The sequence below is a fragment of the Anabrus simplex genome, chromosome 9 (assembly GCF_040414725.1).
Source record: "Anabrus simplex isolate iqAnaSimp1 chromosome 9, ASM4041472v1, whole genome shotgun sequence".
Classification (NCBI taxonomy): domain Eukaryota; kingdom Metazoa; phylum Arthropoda; class Insecta; order Orthoptera; family Tettigoniidae; genus Anabrus; species Anabrus simplex.
The window spans coordinates 12,341,764-12,361,393 of NC_090273.1; the positions used below are offsets into that span (position 1 = coordinate 12,341,764).

General features: G+C 38.5%; 1 protein-coding gene across 19 annotated transcripts in view; it reads right to left on the bottom strand.

Moving 5' to 3' along the window:
- Positions 1–1,408: 1,408 nt before the first annotated feature.
- The window catches only part of Pcmt (Protein-L-isoaspartate (D-aspartate) O-methyltransferase), a 94,152-nt gene continuing 75,930 nt past the window's right edge, over positions 1,409–19,630 (bottom strand). For 7 of the 19 annotated variants that reach the window (XM_067153922.2, XM_068229288.1, XM_067153928.2 and 4 more), the window contains one exon: positions 1,409–2,605. In XM_067153922.2, coding sequence (XP_067010023.1) covers positions 2,571–2,605 — 35 coding nt within the window. In that variant the 3' untranslated portion in view covers positions 1,409–2,570. Of the gene's footprint in view, positions 2,606–14,526; positions 14,604–19,630 lie in introns of those variants that run through there. The other 12 variants (XM_067153931.2, XM_068229289.1, XM_067153927.2 and 9 more) reach the window with 6 other exon arrangements.

The window sequence follows — 19,630 nt, forward strand, 5'->3', positions numbered from 1 at the left end:
AACAAGGATGGCAACATTTTTAAGGACTTTGGAAGTGGAAAGTCTAGAATTCAACAGTGAAATGTTCAGCGACATCTTCCACACGAGTATAATGTTATCGGCAGAACAATTGATGAACAGAGTCTTAGCTTTATGGATGTGTTCAATGAAGATGACATCCTCATGCAGCACCTAATTGGTAGGTACTGGGCGAGTTGGCCGTGCGGTTAGGGTCGTGCAGCTGTGAGCTTGCATCCGGGAGATAGCGAGTTCGAACCTCACTGTCAGCAGCCCTGAAGATGGTTTTCCATGGTTTCCCATTTTCACACCAGGCAAATGCTGGGGCTGTACCTTAAGGCCACAGCTGCTTCCTTCTCACTCCTAGGCATTTTCTGTCTCATCGTCGCCATAAGACCTATCTGTGTCGGTGCAGCGTAAAAAAAAACTAATTGGTAGACTGCAGAGGCTTTTCCAATTCTGGTGTTAATACTGGTGCCTGCGTCCCCATCGTAACACATAATATGCCAAGGTTTGTGAAATGGACATTATCTTCTAGCACATGTTGCACTGTAAATTAGATTATGTTTTCACCATTTATATACAGGGTTTTCGTTTTGTTTAAATTTATTGGTAGCTCCACACAATTGGCCATCCTGTCTAGCTCAGTGGTCATTCCCTGTAGATTTGCTGTTGAGTGCCATTCAATCAATCACTACTGATCTGCATTTAGGGCAGGAGGCAGATTCCTTATCTGTTGCAACTAAGAAAGAACTATAGTCTGTAAAGTCTACATCAGTAAGGCAAGATCTTGTATTCAATCACCAGCCTAATACATACAGAATTTAATGTCTAAAGATAAGTGGTAGTATTTGCAGTTTTAAATGACTAAATTGCAAGATTTTCCTCCTGAATATCCAAAGATGTTACATAAAAAATGTAACAGAGAATCTTTCCAGTTTCTTGGAAACAAATGAAACAAATTACTCTTATACACACTGCTTTATTGAAGCCATAATTTACATCATTCATTATAATTTTTAAAATACAATTTTCAAAAATATCAAGTTTTAGAAAGGAATTGTGAATAAATACAAAATTAATTAAAAATCTAAAAAAAATCAAAGATTAGAAAAATAGCATGGCACATGATTTATTTACAGCAGACATTTCATTTCAACTTGTCATCTTACAGTTTAAAAATTATGCATGTATAATGAAAAGTTAATTTTATTTCTCTCCTCATACATTTTAAGTAAAAGGTTAGGTTGCATTGAAATCCTTACGGGGCTTTGGACTGTTTGACTGTGATACAAAACATGTCCAATCTAAGTTGCTAAAAAGGCAATTTACAGTCGCTCAGCATGTTATGGATTAGAGGAGGAAACTGATCCTAGTCTTCCTGCGATAAGATGATAAGTGAAAGACATTATAGACGTCTCAACAACCTTGTGTACCAATCGTCGTACAGGTTCACAAAAATCAGACATATCGGGGAAGAAATCCCACACAACACAAGTTTAAAAATAAATATAAGAGCAAGATAGGTTGTGAAAATATACTGATACGTTAATACATATAATGCCAAATGTATTTTAATACCACAAGCAGATTCAGAGTTCAACCAAAAGAGACCATAAGAGAATGGATTCAATTGAACTAGCACGTGGTATCAATCATAATGGCATCTGAAAGTTTAAAAAAAAGAAAAAAAAATCACTGATCCTGTATGCTATGCCATGGCCATGAAACAATTCTTGCATTTTCATTACCAATTATAGACACAATAAAACTAAAAAGAACTAGGCATGTCCTGAGGAAATAAGTAGAAGATTCAACAACTGTGGAGCAAATTTATAAGATTTTGAAAATGTAAGATGGTCTGTACAATTATCATTCAATACATAAACTTCTACACTATGTTTTAAAAATAGATGTGTAATCATTCTGAGCTTGAGTTTATTAGAAGAAGCAGCAATGTCAACAGACTTATCAAATAACAGAACACCCATAAAACTACTGTTGAAATTAGCTGCATATTTCTCAAAAACAAAACAACACACACATATATGACAGACTGTTACTCTCATAGTAGTCTTGCTTAAATCTTTTTCTCTAAAGATGTGTTTTATTCCTTAAGTCTAAGTTTTTACAACATCCAAGGCATGCGTTAACAGCAAGTTTAATAATTCAATCTGGTTCACTGAATAGAACAAGACAAAACTCATAACAATCCTATTTATAATCAACAGTCATTTGTGCACAAGTCTGATTTTGATGCAAAGAATAGTAGTACACAAAAAAGAGAACAGTTCTAATATGGAAGAAAATATGAGAGGCATTCTTTTGGAATATATAACAAAGCCTGCTTCAAAAATTTTCTAAAACAAAAGCAATGGAGTTACAAGTCATCAATATCTAAGCATGTATTTCATTCGCTCATCTTCTGTTTAGGGAGTTTCCAAATCCATTTAGGGAGATATGCACACGCAGTAAATTTAGATACTTTCTTGAGACATCGTTCAATCGAAGAGTGCACCACCGCATTGGCATCACGACGCTACACAGCACCTGGATGATGGGTACAAAATGGGTTACTTCAAGGGAGTAGCCATTTCACAGCTCAGTTCTGGAAGTAAATATAAGAACAGGGAAGACAGGGAAAGGTGGAAAACAAAGAAAATATTAACAATCATTCTTCAGAGATCATTACATGAAATGAATACAGAAGTTCTTATAATATGCACTTCTAATAAACTCACTCTCCTTTTCAGAGCAACAGTTTGACACTCTAGCTCAAGGGTCATCAATTAGATTTCATGGAGGCCCATTTTCATACGAATAAATGACATGTATGAGGTGAAGGGAACTTAAAAATAAATTATTTGAATACACAATGGAGGCTTTTTAGGAACTGTTAATCTATAGTCCACAGGTCATACAGACATGCCAGTCACTGAATCCCCAGCCGGCAGCAAAGTGAGCGGAAAGTCTTTGTCGCAGGTGGACTTCCTCTAACCAAGCTTTGCTGCCAAATAACTTTCCTCCTCCACGGCTACTTCAGCGTATTCTCGTATCTAACGCAGTACGCACATGCAGTTCTCTTTAGCGCTTTTTACCTGAATATGAGGTCCACTCAGCCTACCTGAGAAAAAATTGAGATTTCTAAGGGTGAGATAGTGTAGAAAACCAAAAATAACAACCGAGAGGATTCACTGCGCTGATCATGAGGCGCCCCGTAATCTGCAAGCCTTCTAGCCAAGACCTATCAGGGCTGTAGTGCCATGCAGGAGAAAGGTTGACGAATTGTACTTCCTCTTAAAACAACAACCACCACCACCACCACCCAAGTCATGGCAACTATTTTTCCCTCACACTTGCACAGTGCTACAATACAATGATCATATGTCCTACAAAGCAGGACACTCATAGCACACAGACACAGCACGAGATGGTAGTATGTTGAATGGGTACCACACACAAGGTAATGGGACTACAGTAATGAGTTACAGTCTGTGGAAAATGGATGTGATTAAGCATGAAAAGCGTGCATACAACAAACTGGCTACTTGCTGGGGTTGCGAAGTCAAAGGATAGCATAGAAAGCTTGTGGAAGCTGTGTGGAGTAATGCCCATCCATACTGAACCGTTGAGAGATCATTATGCATGTGAAACAAGCAGCAATGTGCAACAGTCTGGAACACCTGTTAGTGTCATGTGCAGTAATTACTCAGTGCACGGAGATGGACAAAAGACTAACGCAACTTGAGCTCCAAGCCGAAACAGGCACAGAGAAATGAACCATCCACAGAATTTTATGGGAAGATCTTCATCTGCATTAAAATGCATGAGAGTGGGTGCCATATACTCCAACCACTTAGTAAGCTAACGGCAAGAAGGCAAGCAAATGCTGGAGAGAATAGTGACCATGGATGAATTTTAGACTACAGTGTATGAACCAGAGCTCAAATGCCAGTCTGCAGAATGGTGACGCTCAGCATCGCCATGAAGACAGAAGTTCCAGCAGAATTCTTCCTCTATGAAGCCTATGGTCACTGTGGCTCATGATGTCAGAGGCGTGATTGCATGTCACTAGTTTCCACATAGCACAGTGCATGGATCTTTTCAAAAATGTCATCCTCCTCCACAACAATGCCAGACTGCATGCAGCAGAGGCTGTATGGGCGCAACATCAGCGCTGAAGGTTGGAAGTACTGGGATACCCGTTATACTCACCTGACTTTAACCTCATTCCCAAAGTGAAAGGAGCATTCCATGGTAGACGGTTTGAGACATGGGAGGAGGACTGTGAAACATGAGGGTGATGCAACTGGTATCAGCTGTCTTCTGCATCGTTGGCAACGTCTTGTAGACAATCGAGGGGACTACTCTGAGAGTTTATCGCAAAGGTTACAGCACACGCTGAAAATGAACATTATGTAGCACAAAGATTTCACGGCTGACAGTAAACCTACTCAGCATTATTCATACATTCCCCACACAATTTGTATCAATCAATCAATCAATCAATCAATCAATCAATCAATCAATCAATCAATCAAAGTTGCCATGACTTATGCCCCAACCCTTGTACTTTACCAGGAATATTGTGAAAAAGTACCTTACGTTGTAAAATATATCAGTATTACAGCAAAAGAAAATTTGATACTTCATAAATGACCTTGCTCAGTGATAAGACTGAAAAATAACAATTTTGATCCTTGGGAACACGAAGTCAGCGACTAACCAACTGCACCCCCAAGTGTCGGCTTTTGGCAGTTTCCTGCACAATTAGCCTTTCACTGTTTGCAGTATGCAATCAATTTGTGTGCAACTGGTCAGCTAGTAATATTTATAAGCCAAAGGATTTATGTACAGATATTCATGTTTCAAACAATCAGAAAATCAACTTCTCGCACACAGTGATCATCTCCGAACTAGTCTGCTACTGCAGATAACACGCACCTGTCAAAATGTTGCTCTGTATTATTACGTTAACACCCCCACACTGTCGTCCCAAATTTAACTGTACCCACGTTGCAGGATGGCATGTATCATTCGCCCTCCTGTCTGACTACCACATAGCACAGTGATTCATTATTCCAAATCACACGTTTCCAGTCATCCACGGAACAGTGGCAGTGCTCCTCCCCTGACCGCTCGCTGGCAAAATCTGGGGTCTGTGTGTCGCTATCTGAGCCCTGAACGCCATTCCTCATACATCCCAGCACACAGACAAGATGCTAGTTGCATCATTAACGTAATACGATTTTCCCGAACCACCTTCAATGTTGGTCAACACATATGACCGTCCAGCCATGACTTTGTTCTGGATGAGTCTTCAAGTTTCAACTCACAATCATGTCACTGACAGTCAACTTGAGCAACCTGAGAGTGGTGGTTTTTGATTTAAGAGGAAGTACAACTGGGTGACCATCCTCTATTAATAATAATAACAATAATAATAATAATAATAATAATAATAATAATAATAATAATAATAATAATAATAATAATAATAATAATAATAATAATAATAACTCCGCCATTGTCGGTCGCAAGCCCGGTGCCTCATTTTGCAAGTGATGAGGAAGGAGGAGTGGGAGGAGTATCAACTTCGTAAACAAAACCAAGATCCATCTGGCTCCGGATGGTAGCACCCTGTTATAGGGTTACTAGGCGAAACTGGTCAACGGTCTCAGCGGCGGAAGGGGAATCAATCTATTTACCAACGGCACAGAGAGCGGAAGAACCTAAGGGAGCACACCCCGAAAAGAAAAGCGATTTAAAACCCAGGCGTGACTGTTCGCGAATCGGGGCGGCTTCCTGGTCAGCGTTGGATTCCATGTTAGGGATGGCTGTTCTATAACTCCAGGTCTCACCAACTTGGTTTTACCTTTGGATGAGGTTCTACCCTATCACCCAAACCTGAAACCACACAACTAACATGATACCAAAACATACAGAATCTAGTACCTCAGCCGGTAAAATCCGGGGCCAGAGCTCTGGTTCAAGTAGGCCAAAGGATTCTGGGGGCCACTCCATCATGTTTGGATCAGTCAGAGGATCCATCACCATGCACACTCAGAACGAAAGAGAAGCATTTCTTTGGCACACTCAATGTGAACACCCTTTTAAAAGTTGGTAAACAAAAGGAACTGATCAAAGCACTCGAATATAAGATCAAAGTTCTAGCGGTCCAAAAACAAGATTTATTTCAGATGAAGTGTCTGCTATTGGAAACTACAGAATACTAAAAGGACGGCCAGCTATCAAAGTTAAGAAGTCACAACCAAGAATCCAGTGTTAATACTCGAGACAGTCTTCTTTATTCACAACTCTGTAACAGAATCTATAGTAGACTTCAGATCTCCATCTCCCAGACTGTCTGTACTAACTCTCAAAAGTGGAAACAAATTGTAGTCCATCGTCAATGCTCATGCTCCAATTAATGAAGATGACAAAAAGAATCCAGAGAAAATAAAAGAATTTTGGTCACAACTTGAAGAAGAACTGTTCCGAACCCCAGAAAAACATGTCAAGATCTTGAGATGCTCATGCTCCAATTAAGGAAGATAACAAAAAGAATCCAGGGAAAATAAAATAATTTTGGTCACAACTTGAAGAACTGTTCAGAACCCCAGAAAAAAATGTCAAGATCTTGATGGGAGATTTTAATGCTCAGATTGGAAAAGAGAGAAAATTTCAAAACATTGTTGGAATATACACGGCTCACAAAAGGACAAACAGATAATGGTGAAAGACTGACAGATGTTTGTGAATCATTTGGCATGAAAATAATGTCCATTCAATTCAAGAGAATTCCCCGTGTTAGGAGAATTCCAAATTGACCATGTAGCAACCACCAGCCCGAAGGAAATAATGTTAGAGTGCAGAAAGGTGCTTATTTTGATTCCGACCACTATCTAACAAGAATAAAAGTGAAGCCCACACCTTGTAACCGTAGAAAGAAACCCCCAGAATACAGAAGTACAGAATTGAAAAACTCAAAAGTCAGCGAAGAAATAGTAGTGAAGTATCAGAAAGAACTCTACACGGACTCCTATGAGTGGGACAAAATGGCTCGAAAGATTCAGGAAGCAGTGAAACAAACAATTTTTCTTGCTAAGAAGAAGAAACTTCCATGGTGGAATGATGAGTGTGAAGATGTTCTACAAAAATGATCAGAAGCTTGGAACAAGTGGAACTCCAACAAACAGAACTTCAAAGAATTTAAGATCCAAAGGAAAAGGACAGCAAAGGTGTTCAAGAATGCCCAAAGAAGGTTCGAAAGAGACCAACTGGGAGAGATAGAAGAGAATTTCAAGAAAAAACAACACCAGGAACTTCTATCAGATGTTTACGACAAAACTTCGAGGTTACTTGTCACCCAACATTTGTTTCAAAAATTATCAAGGTAAGCTGATTATGAGCAACAAACAGAACTGTGAACACTTGGCTAAATATTTCGAAGAACTGCTCGACTGTGATCCACCTCAAGAAAAACAGACGTTCCAGAAACCAGAAAGCACACTGCATGAATCACCCCCGTCAGATAAGAACGAAATAAAGGAAATCATCAAGAGCTTGAAAAATAACAAAGTATCTGGCAAGGACTCAATTGTTGCTGAACTTCTGAAATATGCAGGGGATAACTTCCTGGAACAACTTGAAACACTCTTTCAACAGATCTGGTCCACAGGAGAGATCCCAGAAGAATGGAGGGAGGCCATCATCCACCCCCTGCACAAGAAAGGAGACAAAACGAATGTCAATAACTATAGAGGGATATCACTTCTGCCAGTAGCCTACAAGATACTTTCTATAGCACTCAAGCGTAGGATAGAAGGACATATAGACAAACAATTAGGAGAATATCAAGCTGGCTATCAAACGGGGCAGTCATGTGCAGAAGAGATTTTTACCATCAAGACCTTAATCAAAACTAAGACACTGGCAGCAGATAAGAAAGTGATAATGACATTCGTGGATTTCAAAAAAGCATATAACTCCATAGACCGGGACACACTAATGGAAACGCTTAAGGAATTTAGAATAGACAATAAGACAACCACCCTGATTTATCAAACACTAAAAAGCACACGATTGCAGGTAAAATTTTTAGGACAACTGTCAGAGCCCTTTGAAATCCAAACACGTTTGAGACAAGGAGATGGTCTCTCTCCAATTTTGTGCAACTGTGTTTTAGAGAAAGTTATCAGGGAATGGCAAAAAGAAATGAAGTTCAAATTTCCAAATGGAATTAAGATTAGGTCACAAGAAAACTGGGCTTAAATTTGAATGCCTCACATTTGCAGATGATATGGCCTTTTTTGTCGAGACTTTGCAAATTGCAACTAAGCAGATTGAAGTCCTCAAAGAAACAGCAGATAAAACAGGACTGCAAATATCTTTTGAGAAGACAGGAGTACATGAACATAAATACCACTGACCCAACCTGGACAATGAGGACGAAGTACAGTGACATTAAAAGAGCTACAAAATTCAAGTACCTAGGAGAGATTTTGACTCCAAACATGAATGACAAAGCAGCAATTCAAGAACGTGCAAGAAAGATGGAAACTGCCTTTAGATTATGTCAGAACATCTACAAATCTAAGTCACTCTCCTACTAGGCCAAATTCAAGCACTACAGCATGAAGGGACTCTCAGATTTGGAAAAGAGAGAAAGGAGGTTCCTTAGAAAGATTCTTGGACCCAGAAAATCATGAGACAAGTTTACGTTTCACATGAGACCAAACCAAGAACTATACCAACAATTTGAAAACACCACCACCACAATGAAAAAGAGAAGACCGACATTCTACGGACATATTAAAAGGATGGGATCAGAGTCGCCAACTGGATCCTCACCTTCCAGGAGAACAGGAAGACAAGTCCCATGAGTAAAGGAAGTTCACCGAGATTTAGAAAAATGTGGGATCACGGCAGAAGATATAACAAACAGAAAAATCTTCAGGCAGAGAGTTGCGGAGGTGAAGGACCAAGCTGATGAGAAAATGAGGAAGAATAGAGTATTCTCGGCAGAAGAACGAGCACGAGCAAGCCAGCGGATGAAGAAATACTGGCGAAAGAGGAAGGAGAAAGAACTTGAGAAAGCAATGGAAGTTGCATAATCGTAACCCATAGACGGCTGAAACAAAAATAATAATAATAATAATAATAATAATAATGAGGGAAAAAATGGAAAGGCTACGACACTTCAAAAAATGAAGATATCAGCCAAAGAAAGAGAAAGAGCATAAAGGGTATGAAAATGAAAGACTCCCTAGGTCTGGATACCTCATACTGTCCGGGTCAGAAGGTCAGATAGGATGGGTGGAAATGAGGAGCTTGGTACAAGTGGAAGCACTACCAGGACTCAGCTAAGGACCCCGTGGTTGCCAACCCATGCTTTCAAGTCGACAGCCCCTGGAGCAGCAGATACCGTGGGTGTTATTCTACCACCGGGAGGGCAACCTGAGAAGAATGGAATAACCATGCCACATTCAACGTCACTGAGCTTCCTTGCACCATCCATTCTACAGTCATCTAATACCACTGAACAACTTGAGCCACCAGCACAGTTCATAGTAACATGTAAGCTATAGTTTATGTTTACAGATAGGTGTCTGGTCATGTTCATTTCTCTTCAAGCTTGAACATAGGTAGAGTTTCATTCAAAAGTCACAAAACAGAAGCAAGTTTTATTTTGTGAGAGACATAATCCATTTGTGCACAGAATTATATTTGCTTCACAAATTGCCAATGTATCAAATGTAAGTAAAAAAAAATATATATGCTATTATTACGCCCACCAACAGAAATCGGACAAAATGCACAATTATGATTTGTAAATAACGCATGGAAACAATTTACATTACATTTATATTCTTCTTAATTATTACTACAAAATATTATAGTTGTTCATTTAACACCTTCAGTTGAAGTTCATTTTCCAGAATTGCAAGTCAATTTTAGAACAAAGAATTGTGTTTCTACTTCCAACTATAGACGGCACAGAAACTCTTACAAAATCAACTGACATGATTGGTAAGAAGCATTACTGAGCATAAATGGGTCTTCAACACATTACATTAAGAAAATACAACATGCACATTATCATGTCAAAAGCTTCCTGCACGTGATGTTACTCAAACAGTTTGACGAAGAGCTACAGACACTCTTCACTTGCCCATGCTACAGATGTGCAGAAATACTTTAGGGGGTTAGGAAATGAGTAACGAGATCAGATTTTGCAGGGGGAAATAGAAACTTAAAGAAACTTGAGTCATCAGCTTCATTATACAGTGCACCAAACAGCTAAAGCTATGTATATTTGCATTTATTTCTAGTCAGTGTTCTCCCTAGGACCTTTTTAATGGGCGCACCACCCTCCTGTTTTTACAGACCGCCCAGCTAACAGAACCTAGATATATGCTAGTTACCGGTATATAATATTAACACATATTTGAGTCGTTGGGTGCTCTAAATTAAAACGTAAATACTGTAAAAGAGTTTATTTAAATGATAAATCTTCATTATTGTCAGCATAATTGTATCAATTATATGAGAGTTTTTAGCTTAACTATCACGTTGTGTCATGCGGGAGCAGTGTATGGACCTGCGCGGAATCACATACGAGCACTCGATTCCACATGACATTACAAACCAGTATGGCACTCCACAACAACCAAGTGGTAAGTCCCGGAGTTGCATGATTATGAACGAGCAGTAGAACACTTCTTCAAGTGTCATATCCCGTCCACCAGACGTTGGAGAGAAAGCACCCCTTTCTTTAGCTAACTTCAAGAGTTGTTCAGTGTTGTTAATGCAAGTCCAGTCTTCAATATGATTAATATATTATTGTTAATGACCTGAGGGGAATAAATAGAAGTTTTATCATAATCATTTCTTACGTATTATTCCCCGCCCGGCTATTCATTTCTGCCACCCGGCTGACTAACATTTCTGGGGAGATCACTGCTAGTGTTCTGCCATGCAGATTTAAACAATTTTTATGTCATTGAGTTTAGTGGATTTCAGAAACAGTCTTAAAGTAGCAGGTTTCTTAACCATTCCAGATGGTGTCGTCTTTGATGTCCCAACCCAGAAAACGGGAGACATTTGTGTCAAAATGTAAATTCTGTAACTTTAACACATACTTCTTAAATATATCTTGAATCAATAATGGCTGCTTAGAAGAAAGTTATTAAAAGTGTTAGTGGCCATGCCAAGTGATGTAACACAAAGTACTGGGAGCACTAATTCAGTCAGTACAGTTCAACCTGTACTTACAGGAGAATGTGATTTGCATGCAATTCAGTTTAGAGCTAAGAAAATAAAAAAAAAGCAATACAATTCATACAAATCATGTAAAAAAATTTAAAACTGGAAAACTGAAGTGGAAAACGCTCAAAATCTCCTTTTATTTTAGGAAAACCTACAACACCTGTACATTTCAGGTTTTCACTTACAAGAAACTGCCAAGAACATTTCTACCTAAAGTTAACGTATCCACAAAGACGCACACGACAGTTGGTACAATTATTTTATTTACACACATTTACAAATTACACACACACACACACACACACACACAAACTTAATCACTGTTGTCAAAAACAAAACATTCACATCACAAACCGCCGTTTAAAGGCAACTGCCAATCGCTGCACATTGAGATGACAACATTGAAACACAAATAAAACAGTTGACTGCTTAAAAACATGTCGTCCACATGGTCACAAGTATAACCTTGCTACACCATGACTCTTCAACCTATAACTTCCAAACAACAACTCGTCCAACAACTGTAACTCACAGTAACCAACTTCACCGTCAAGATCGTCTCTTTATATAGGTGCCTGGCCAAGCTTCTAGAAAGTTACATTACAAAAAATATCTTTGTGAAAATTCTAGAGTGTCTAATGCAAAGATTTTAACGTACAGAACATTCTCAATAGTTCTCGTGTCCTTAGCCAGACGTTCTGCGCCAACGAGTTTCAATTCGCTCACATTCTTGACAATGTTCGATCAGCGTATGGGAACTCTCTCTTCCTAGGAGCATTTCCAAGAATGATAAGTTTTCCTAAGATGTCTTTACCAAAGTGCATAGTGCATCTTAAGAATTGTAGATTTTATTTATCTTTTGTTTATACACTGATGAAAATCCGATTCTGAGGTTGAGCTGGTTAACAGTGGAGTCATCGGTGTGAAATTCTGTCCAAGGTATGCATAATATTCTTCACCAGCTCCGTATTTCGAAAGAATAGGAGAGGGACATTCACTAGAAAGGGAGGCCGAAGACAAGGAAAACAGGAGATTAACAGGAATCCTATGAGGGTTTGTCCTGGGTTAGTCTTCTAACCACCAATATAAACTATTCTCTTTTCTACATCTCCCTTTCCTTGTACTTATGTAGCTTCCTGTGATGACTAGTTTCTCTTGGCTCCCTTCTCCACATCCAACTGGACTAGTTTCTCTTGGCTCCCTTCTCCACATCCAACTATATGACCGAAGGACTGGAGAATTCTTTGTTTACATATTATCAATTGCCTGGTTTTAAGCTCCTTCAGAATAAAATTATTTGTGTGGAATGGTGTCCAAGGTATACGAAGCACTCACCAACGCCACATTTCCAAGGAGTAGATTGTCTTCAAAACTATAGCATGCTTCTGCTCTGTAGGTTAATACTATTTTAGTTTCAATCACTACTGATCTGCATTTAGGGCAGTCGCCCAGGTGGCAGATTCCCTATCTGTTGTTTTCTTAGCCTTTTCTTAAAGGATCGCAAAAAAACTGGAAAATTATTGAACATTTCCCTTGGTAAGTTATTGCAGTTTTATCATGAACAAGCAATCCTTTCATCCATAAGGGTATACAAATCCAGATCTATTGATCTGTGATCCAAACACCCACTTAATAATGACTTGCAACAATTTGTGTATCACTCTTGCATAATTCATTTACACTAACATTTTCTTGGCATCCTTACTTAGGAAAATAGAGCCACATTAATTTTTCCTGCAACATCTTGCACCCTATTCAGAATTTGCTTTATACGGTCAGTCTCTTTCTCATTCGACAGAATGTAGAGTTAAACAGAGATGAAAAAAACAGTGCTCACACTGAACATCTTCGTCCAGCATTTCAACTTCCTAGCAAGTAGGCAGACCTGAACAATTGGAACTGCAATGTACAAGACTGCTCTGACGTCAAGCACACGAGTCCCGGAACTGAATAGACTAACTGCTCAACAAAGTTCACTTATGGCATAATAAGAAAAGGAGGATGGGAGAGAAATAAATAAAATGTGAAGCGAACAAAAAAGAGACTGTAAGAGTGATACAGGGAAACTATTATGCAGTGTATCAATGAAAAACTGGCAGAACACAGGCTATGTTCAGTGTAAGCAGGAGAAATGAATTTTAAAATATAGAGGAATGCAAATTAAAAGCACAAGTAAACAGGTGAATGATACAGAAGTATCCAGAGAGGATATAGAGGATATTATGTGTGTACTTCACATACGGTCCTTCACACACATCAGTGCAACACGCACAAAAAGTGATTACAGTAGTTCCTGAGGTGTGCAGCAACCTTAAGATACATTCCTCTCATATTATAAACACGAGATTTTGTACCATTCCCATTCTAGTTATTCCTATGTTACATGGACGTAATCCACTATGGGAGGGAGACTAAACCATACTCCACATCCCCAGCTAAGATCCTGTGAGCAAGCAGGACTCACTGGCAGTACAAGCATGCTGAGCAGGTCGGGCAGGAGTAAAAAAGCTTTTGTTCATCCCTGAAGTTTAACCACAAATGACATTTCATTTTTGTGAATAGTTGTCCTAAATTACGTTTTTAATTTCTTTTTCTGCATATAAAAATAAAATAATCTGTCTACCTTCCAAAATGACATGTCTGAACTACTGGGCAGAAATTAAATTTTGCAACATTCTCAGAGGGAATTCACATGACTAATTGTTTTATATCAAAATACAGACCTGAAAATATATTTGCAAAATTGGTTGTAAACGAAACATGTCTTAATCACAAACATCTACTGAGCTGAAATTTGGAATACATCTCTGATATTCAGTTGAAATACAGGCCTATACTGATTTTTCAATAATAAAGACACTCATTATTATGAACCTGTGTACTTTCTATCCATTAAAATCCAAAAGAATGGTCAAATGATTACCCTATCACAAAACAAATCTGACAATGTGTCAATTCATTTTCTACATAACTAACGGTTCTCCACACATAGTAAATTACACTGAATGAATACTATGTCAACAACAGGTACAAAAGCTAGTCTTGCACAAATTTAGCATCACCATTTACATTCCATGCTATACAGAGTTTTCTATGAATATCATGCAGAAAGTAAAGCCAGTGAAATTCATCAAGTAATCACATTAACAAGACTAGCAGAGTTAAGCCTAATATCAAGCTAGTTAGGTGCACAACTAATGTCTTAGTTTACAAGATGAACTAAAAGCTCAATAATATATATTATAGAATTTTACAAACCTAGATATTATTTTTGCAAATTCTGCGCCTGCTTATATTTTTCTGCAAAGAAACGACGAAGACAGACGTTCAGTAACCTAAATATTCCAGAAGAAATTAAAAAAAAAAAAAAAAAAGAGAGAAAGAAAGAGATATTCAATGCCACACATTTGAGTCAAGCCCTAACATGTAACCAAGAAAAAGGAGTCTACAGACACCAACGGGTAAAAACAGATCCAAGGATACATACGAGGTGCTACCCAGTTCTGGTGCAAGGTACCTGTTGATCTATTTCTCAACTATTAGTCTTGTAAGTGCATGCGTTCCCCAGTTTTGATCCTTCTCTCTTTACCACATTCTTATTCTTCAGCAAATTTTGAAATGGCTGATGTGAAAGAGCAAAGAATCTGCATTACACTTTGCTTCAAGGTCAATAACACTGTAGCCAAAATTCTAACGGAGGCTTTTTGTGGCCAAGTTTAAACCCAGACAAGAATATCAGAGTTGTTTTAGCATTTGAAAGGAGGCCGGGAACCTGTGGCAGATTATAAACATTCTCCACTCCTTCAATCTGTCAACTACAAAGAGGTTTTATGACTTCTGAGGGAAGATGAGAGGTAAAAATGGCATGTGGTTTACAGCATCATGACAATGCACCTGCAGCAACTTTGCTCATTGTGAGGGACTTCCTGACAAACACAACATGACCACCATTCCAGATCCTGCCTACTTGGCCCTCTCCCCTAAAATGAATCTCAGACTGAAAAGGAGGCATTGTGACTCTACTGAAAAGATGCCAGCACCATTGATGCTAAATACACTGAAGCCAGATGATTTCTGTGGAAACTTATAAAAATAGGAAAAACACTATTAAAATCCAAGGAAATTATTTTGAAAATAATGGCACCGGCGACTTGAATTGTGCTGTTAGGGGCGCACAGCTGTGACCTTGCACCTGGGAGATAGTGGGTTTGAACCCCACTGTCAGCAGCTCTGAAGATGGTTTTCCGTGGTTTCCCATTTTCACACCCGGCAAATGCTGGCGCTGTACCTTAATTAAGGCCACAGCCACTTCCTTCGCCAACACATTCACGACTCTAATCATAAGTTCACTGACATGGAACATGACTATGAGATACTTCAAATAGCAAACAAAGGGCCAATCATGAACATTGTCGAAAATTGTTTTATTCATTGCGAACAATATTTCAATCCTAACTACAATTTAAATGAAATCTCGGAGAGATCTAACATTCTTTTTGATCTCTTAATTAAATGGTTAAATTTTTTTTTGCTACTGGCTTTACGTTGCGCTGACACAGATAGGTCTTATGGCGACTATGGGACAGGAAATGGCTAGGACTGGGAAGGAAGCGGCCGTGGCCTTGGTGTGAAAATGGGAAACCAACGAAAACCATCTTTAGGGCTGCCGACAGTGGGGTTCAAACCCACTATCTCCTGAATACTGGATACTGGCCGCACTTAAGCGAATGCAGCTATCTAGCTCGGTTAAAAAAAATATTAGACCGCCAAAAAACAACCTGAAAGTATGTAATATATATCCTCATCATTTACCCCTACTACCACATCCTTCCACTCCAAACTAGCTCCCTGACAGTTGCTCCGCCTCTATCCCTCCCCTCCCCTCTCCTCCTCTTCGCCTCGGCCCTTAACCTTATGATCGCATCCATCAGTCCAGCTTCATCCGCCGATCAAACAGGCTGATCAAGGTGAGTTCATTTCTAGTAGTTTCTAGACTAGTACCTCACGTGAACGACATGTGATCAATTCACATTAATGTCTTTGTATTGAATAGGACGACCCCTAATAAATTTCAATTATTGTAATCCCACTTCAATACGGATCATGAAATTTCTAAATAGCAACAGACCTATCTGTGTCAGTGTGACGTAAAGTCAACTGGAAAAAAAAAAAAAAAAAAGTTATGGAAATTAGGCATCACGCGAGAAGTCGTGTAGTTATGTTTTTATGAGGAAATTCATAGAAATTCTGGGTAGTACTACATACAGAGTGGAAGGTAAACCAATGAACATTAACACAACTTTATTGTTAACAGATCTTTGGGAGAGAAATGAAATGTCACATGTTACATCTCTAACATTTTCTGGAGAAAATAGTGTTTTTATGTAATGTGACTTACAATACAGTGGCTGTGACTACCTACAGCTGGTACTTGTGCAGAAGTGTGTCGAGCTGCTGTATGCCCAACTTGCATATCATCCTTCTGGCTCTCCCCTTATCAGAGGAGAGATATAGCGCAATGAACTGTGGCATAATGTACACATCGTACTACTTGTTCGAAAGGAACATGATGTATAATATAGTATACAATTTTTATTTTTCTTCCACCTATTCTATCAAGGTTTAATCCTCATTAAAATATGAAATGGCACATGTTTCGTCCTTTTTAAAGGGCATCATCAGCCATATCATCGCCTCAAAACGGAACTGGGGTAGCTGTTTAAAATTTGACCTATGACTATTAAAAGAATTGGTGGGAATATTTAAGAATTTAACTTGATATGTAGCCATTATGTAAGGAGCTAGATTAGATACGAGAAGAATTAACATATTGATGTCCGAGGCCATAGTCAAATGTAAGATATGACTTAATTAAAACTAAATGACACAAAATGACAATGATGAGCAATGCTACAAGTTAAAATATTGTATAAGACTTAACGAGGAAAATACATTTCTACGCAATGAAGTTTTGGCGTAATATTTCATCATATACTAAGTTCTTGTGTTAGTTCTTATTTTGAGGAAATTAATATAAGTTCCAGTGTTTTAAGCTTGCAACTTGTAGAGATACTTTTTTGTTACTGTTCTAGGTAAAAACTATTATTGAACCTTAAAATTAGTGACAACTTGATGAATTTGATTTGTTATGGTGTCATTGGGCCATCTTGTGTTGTACTCTATTCCTATGTTGTTGGTGTGCCTTGCGGTTGTTATGACATTCTGATGTTAGCTTGTTGGTTGAAAAGGGAAATCAGGCTGTGGTGCAAGTTGTAAATATCACGCTGTCAGATGTATGTAAGCTCTGTAAAATGGAGAAGTTTAAGTTAACGAAAATTAAGAAATGAAAGAAAACGTGGGGATGATAAACAAGTAACTTCTTGTGTTAAAGTTTGGGATGAGGGCGAGTAGGATCTTCGCTATAAGTTAAATTCTTAAATGTTCCCAACAATTCTTTTAATAGTCATAGGTCAAATTTTAAACAGGTACCCGGTTTGGTTTTGAGGTGATGATGTGGCTGATGATGCCCTTTAAAAAGAAAGAAACATGTACCATTTCATATTTTAATGAGGATTAAACCTTGATTTTATGATTGATTGTATAGAATAGGTTGATGAAAAACTTTTTTTATTCTATGTTATATAAATTACGGTCACCAGAAAATAGAATCAATAGAAAAATAATAGAAATATTATGGAAGAGTAAGAGTATGAATAATATTAGATGGATCACAGAACTTAAAGAAGACATGAGAGAGGTGCACATTACAATAGAAGATTTAAAATACAAAACCAATACAGTCAAAATATTGAAAGATAAACACACTAGACTACAGACAGAAATCAACAAGCAGAGAATAGGAAGAGCAATTCCAGAAGCAAAGAAAATTACGTTCAGAAAGGATGCAACTGTATTGGGTTGACAAAAAGAAGGAAAACCTCCATAAACCTCACTAAGTAGTCCTATGTTGGCTAAAAAATTAAAATAAATAAATGAATAATATAAATTATTTTCAATACGGTTCACAATGATTCTTGTAACTTGTAAGGAACATGATGCCCGAAAGGAATGGTCATACATGAAATGTCCATGTAAATTATGGGCCTTAATTTAACACATTACCCTACGAAATAGAGTCGAACCTATTCCTATTTCCTTCTTGTTCTTCACAATTGTGTTTTCCCTCAGTTTAATGTTTCAGGGAGCTTATCTTACTGAAAGTCCTTCTGTACTAATTTTTTTTTCTTGCCTCGATATCTGAACATGTTCGTCCCTCCTACTCATGTTTACTGGGCAACTGAAATGCTATGGTATTTCTGCCTCAACAATCAGTACATTAAAGTTTCTTCCTTGTCTAGTTTAACCGAACTACCTGATCTCAATCTTATCAGCGACAATCTGAGTTATGAATAGAATGACGCAAGATATGCTGGAAAATCTGTTGGCAACTTGTAAGCAGTCACTGGTGCATTCCTGGGCAATTAGAATTCTCAGAACACAAGACGACCCTAATGAAAGGTTTGGAAAGAGTCCTGTGCACGGCTATTTCAGCACTCCTATGACCGTTTCTTTTTGTTTTCCTTGGACACAAAAGAGTACAAACATTCAAACGGAATTCCCTTATGATTGCAGAATGATATTAAGAAAAGGAATGACAGACCCCTGTGTAAAGAAAGTGTCCTGGAAAGCGAAAAGTGTCCGTTTAATACAAGTGGACGAGACTAACGGCAATGTCCGCTTTCTTGAATTCGTGGTGTCTACTTAAATGAGGCTTATTTAACACGTGTCTTGTGTCCGTACAGAGAGGTGCCCGTTAGGGCAGGTTCGACCGTACATTCAATCTCACAGAATACACTAAATGAAAGTACATGGAAGCATTCCATACTAATACCAATGGTATAATACAGAAGAGTTGCTGCCTGCACAACTAAGAAAGAAGGATTAAGACATTTCACAGCTCTTTTTCATCATCCGTTCCTTCCACTTGAAGAGCATTGGGCAGCAAGATTTCGCCAAGCTGTGCTCTCAATATCCCACCTGACGTTAACTAATTCATAGGACTGCTTTGAACGCTTGGTGTCATGTTCCGCGTGACCGCCTGGCTGCCACTTGCCTCATCTCATGGTGGCTCCCATCGCATAGTGTTTTTCGAGTATCAGCTGTCTGGTAAGTGGCCAGCTAGACGTATTTGATGTTCCACCACAATATCTTGTAATTTCCTGCAGCCACTCTGTTGCAAAATGTCCTCACTGGTGACTCGATTGCGCTAAATGAAGCCCAAAATTTTCCATAAACAATGCAAGTGAAACATGTTGAGCTTCCATACTATACACCACACCATAATTTTCCATGTTTCACTGGC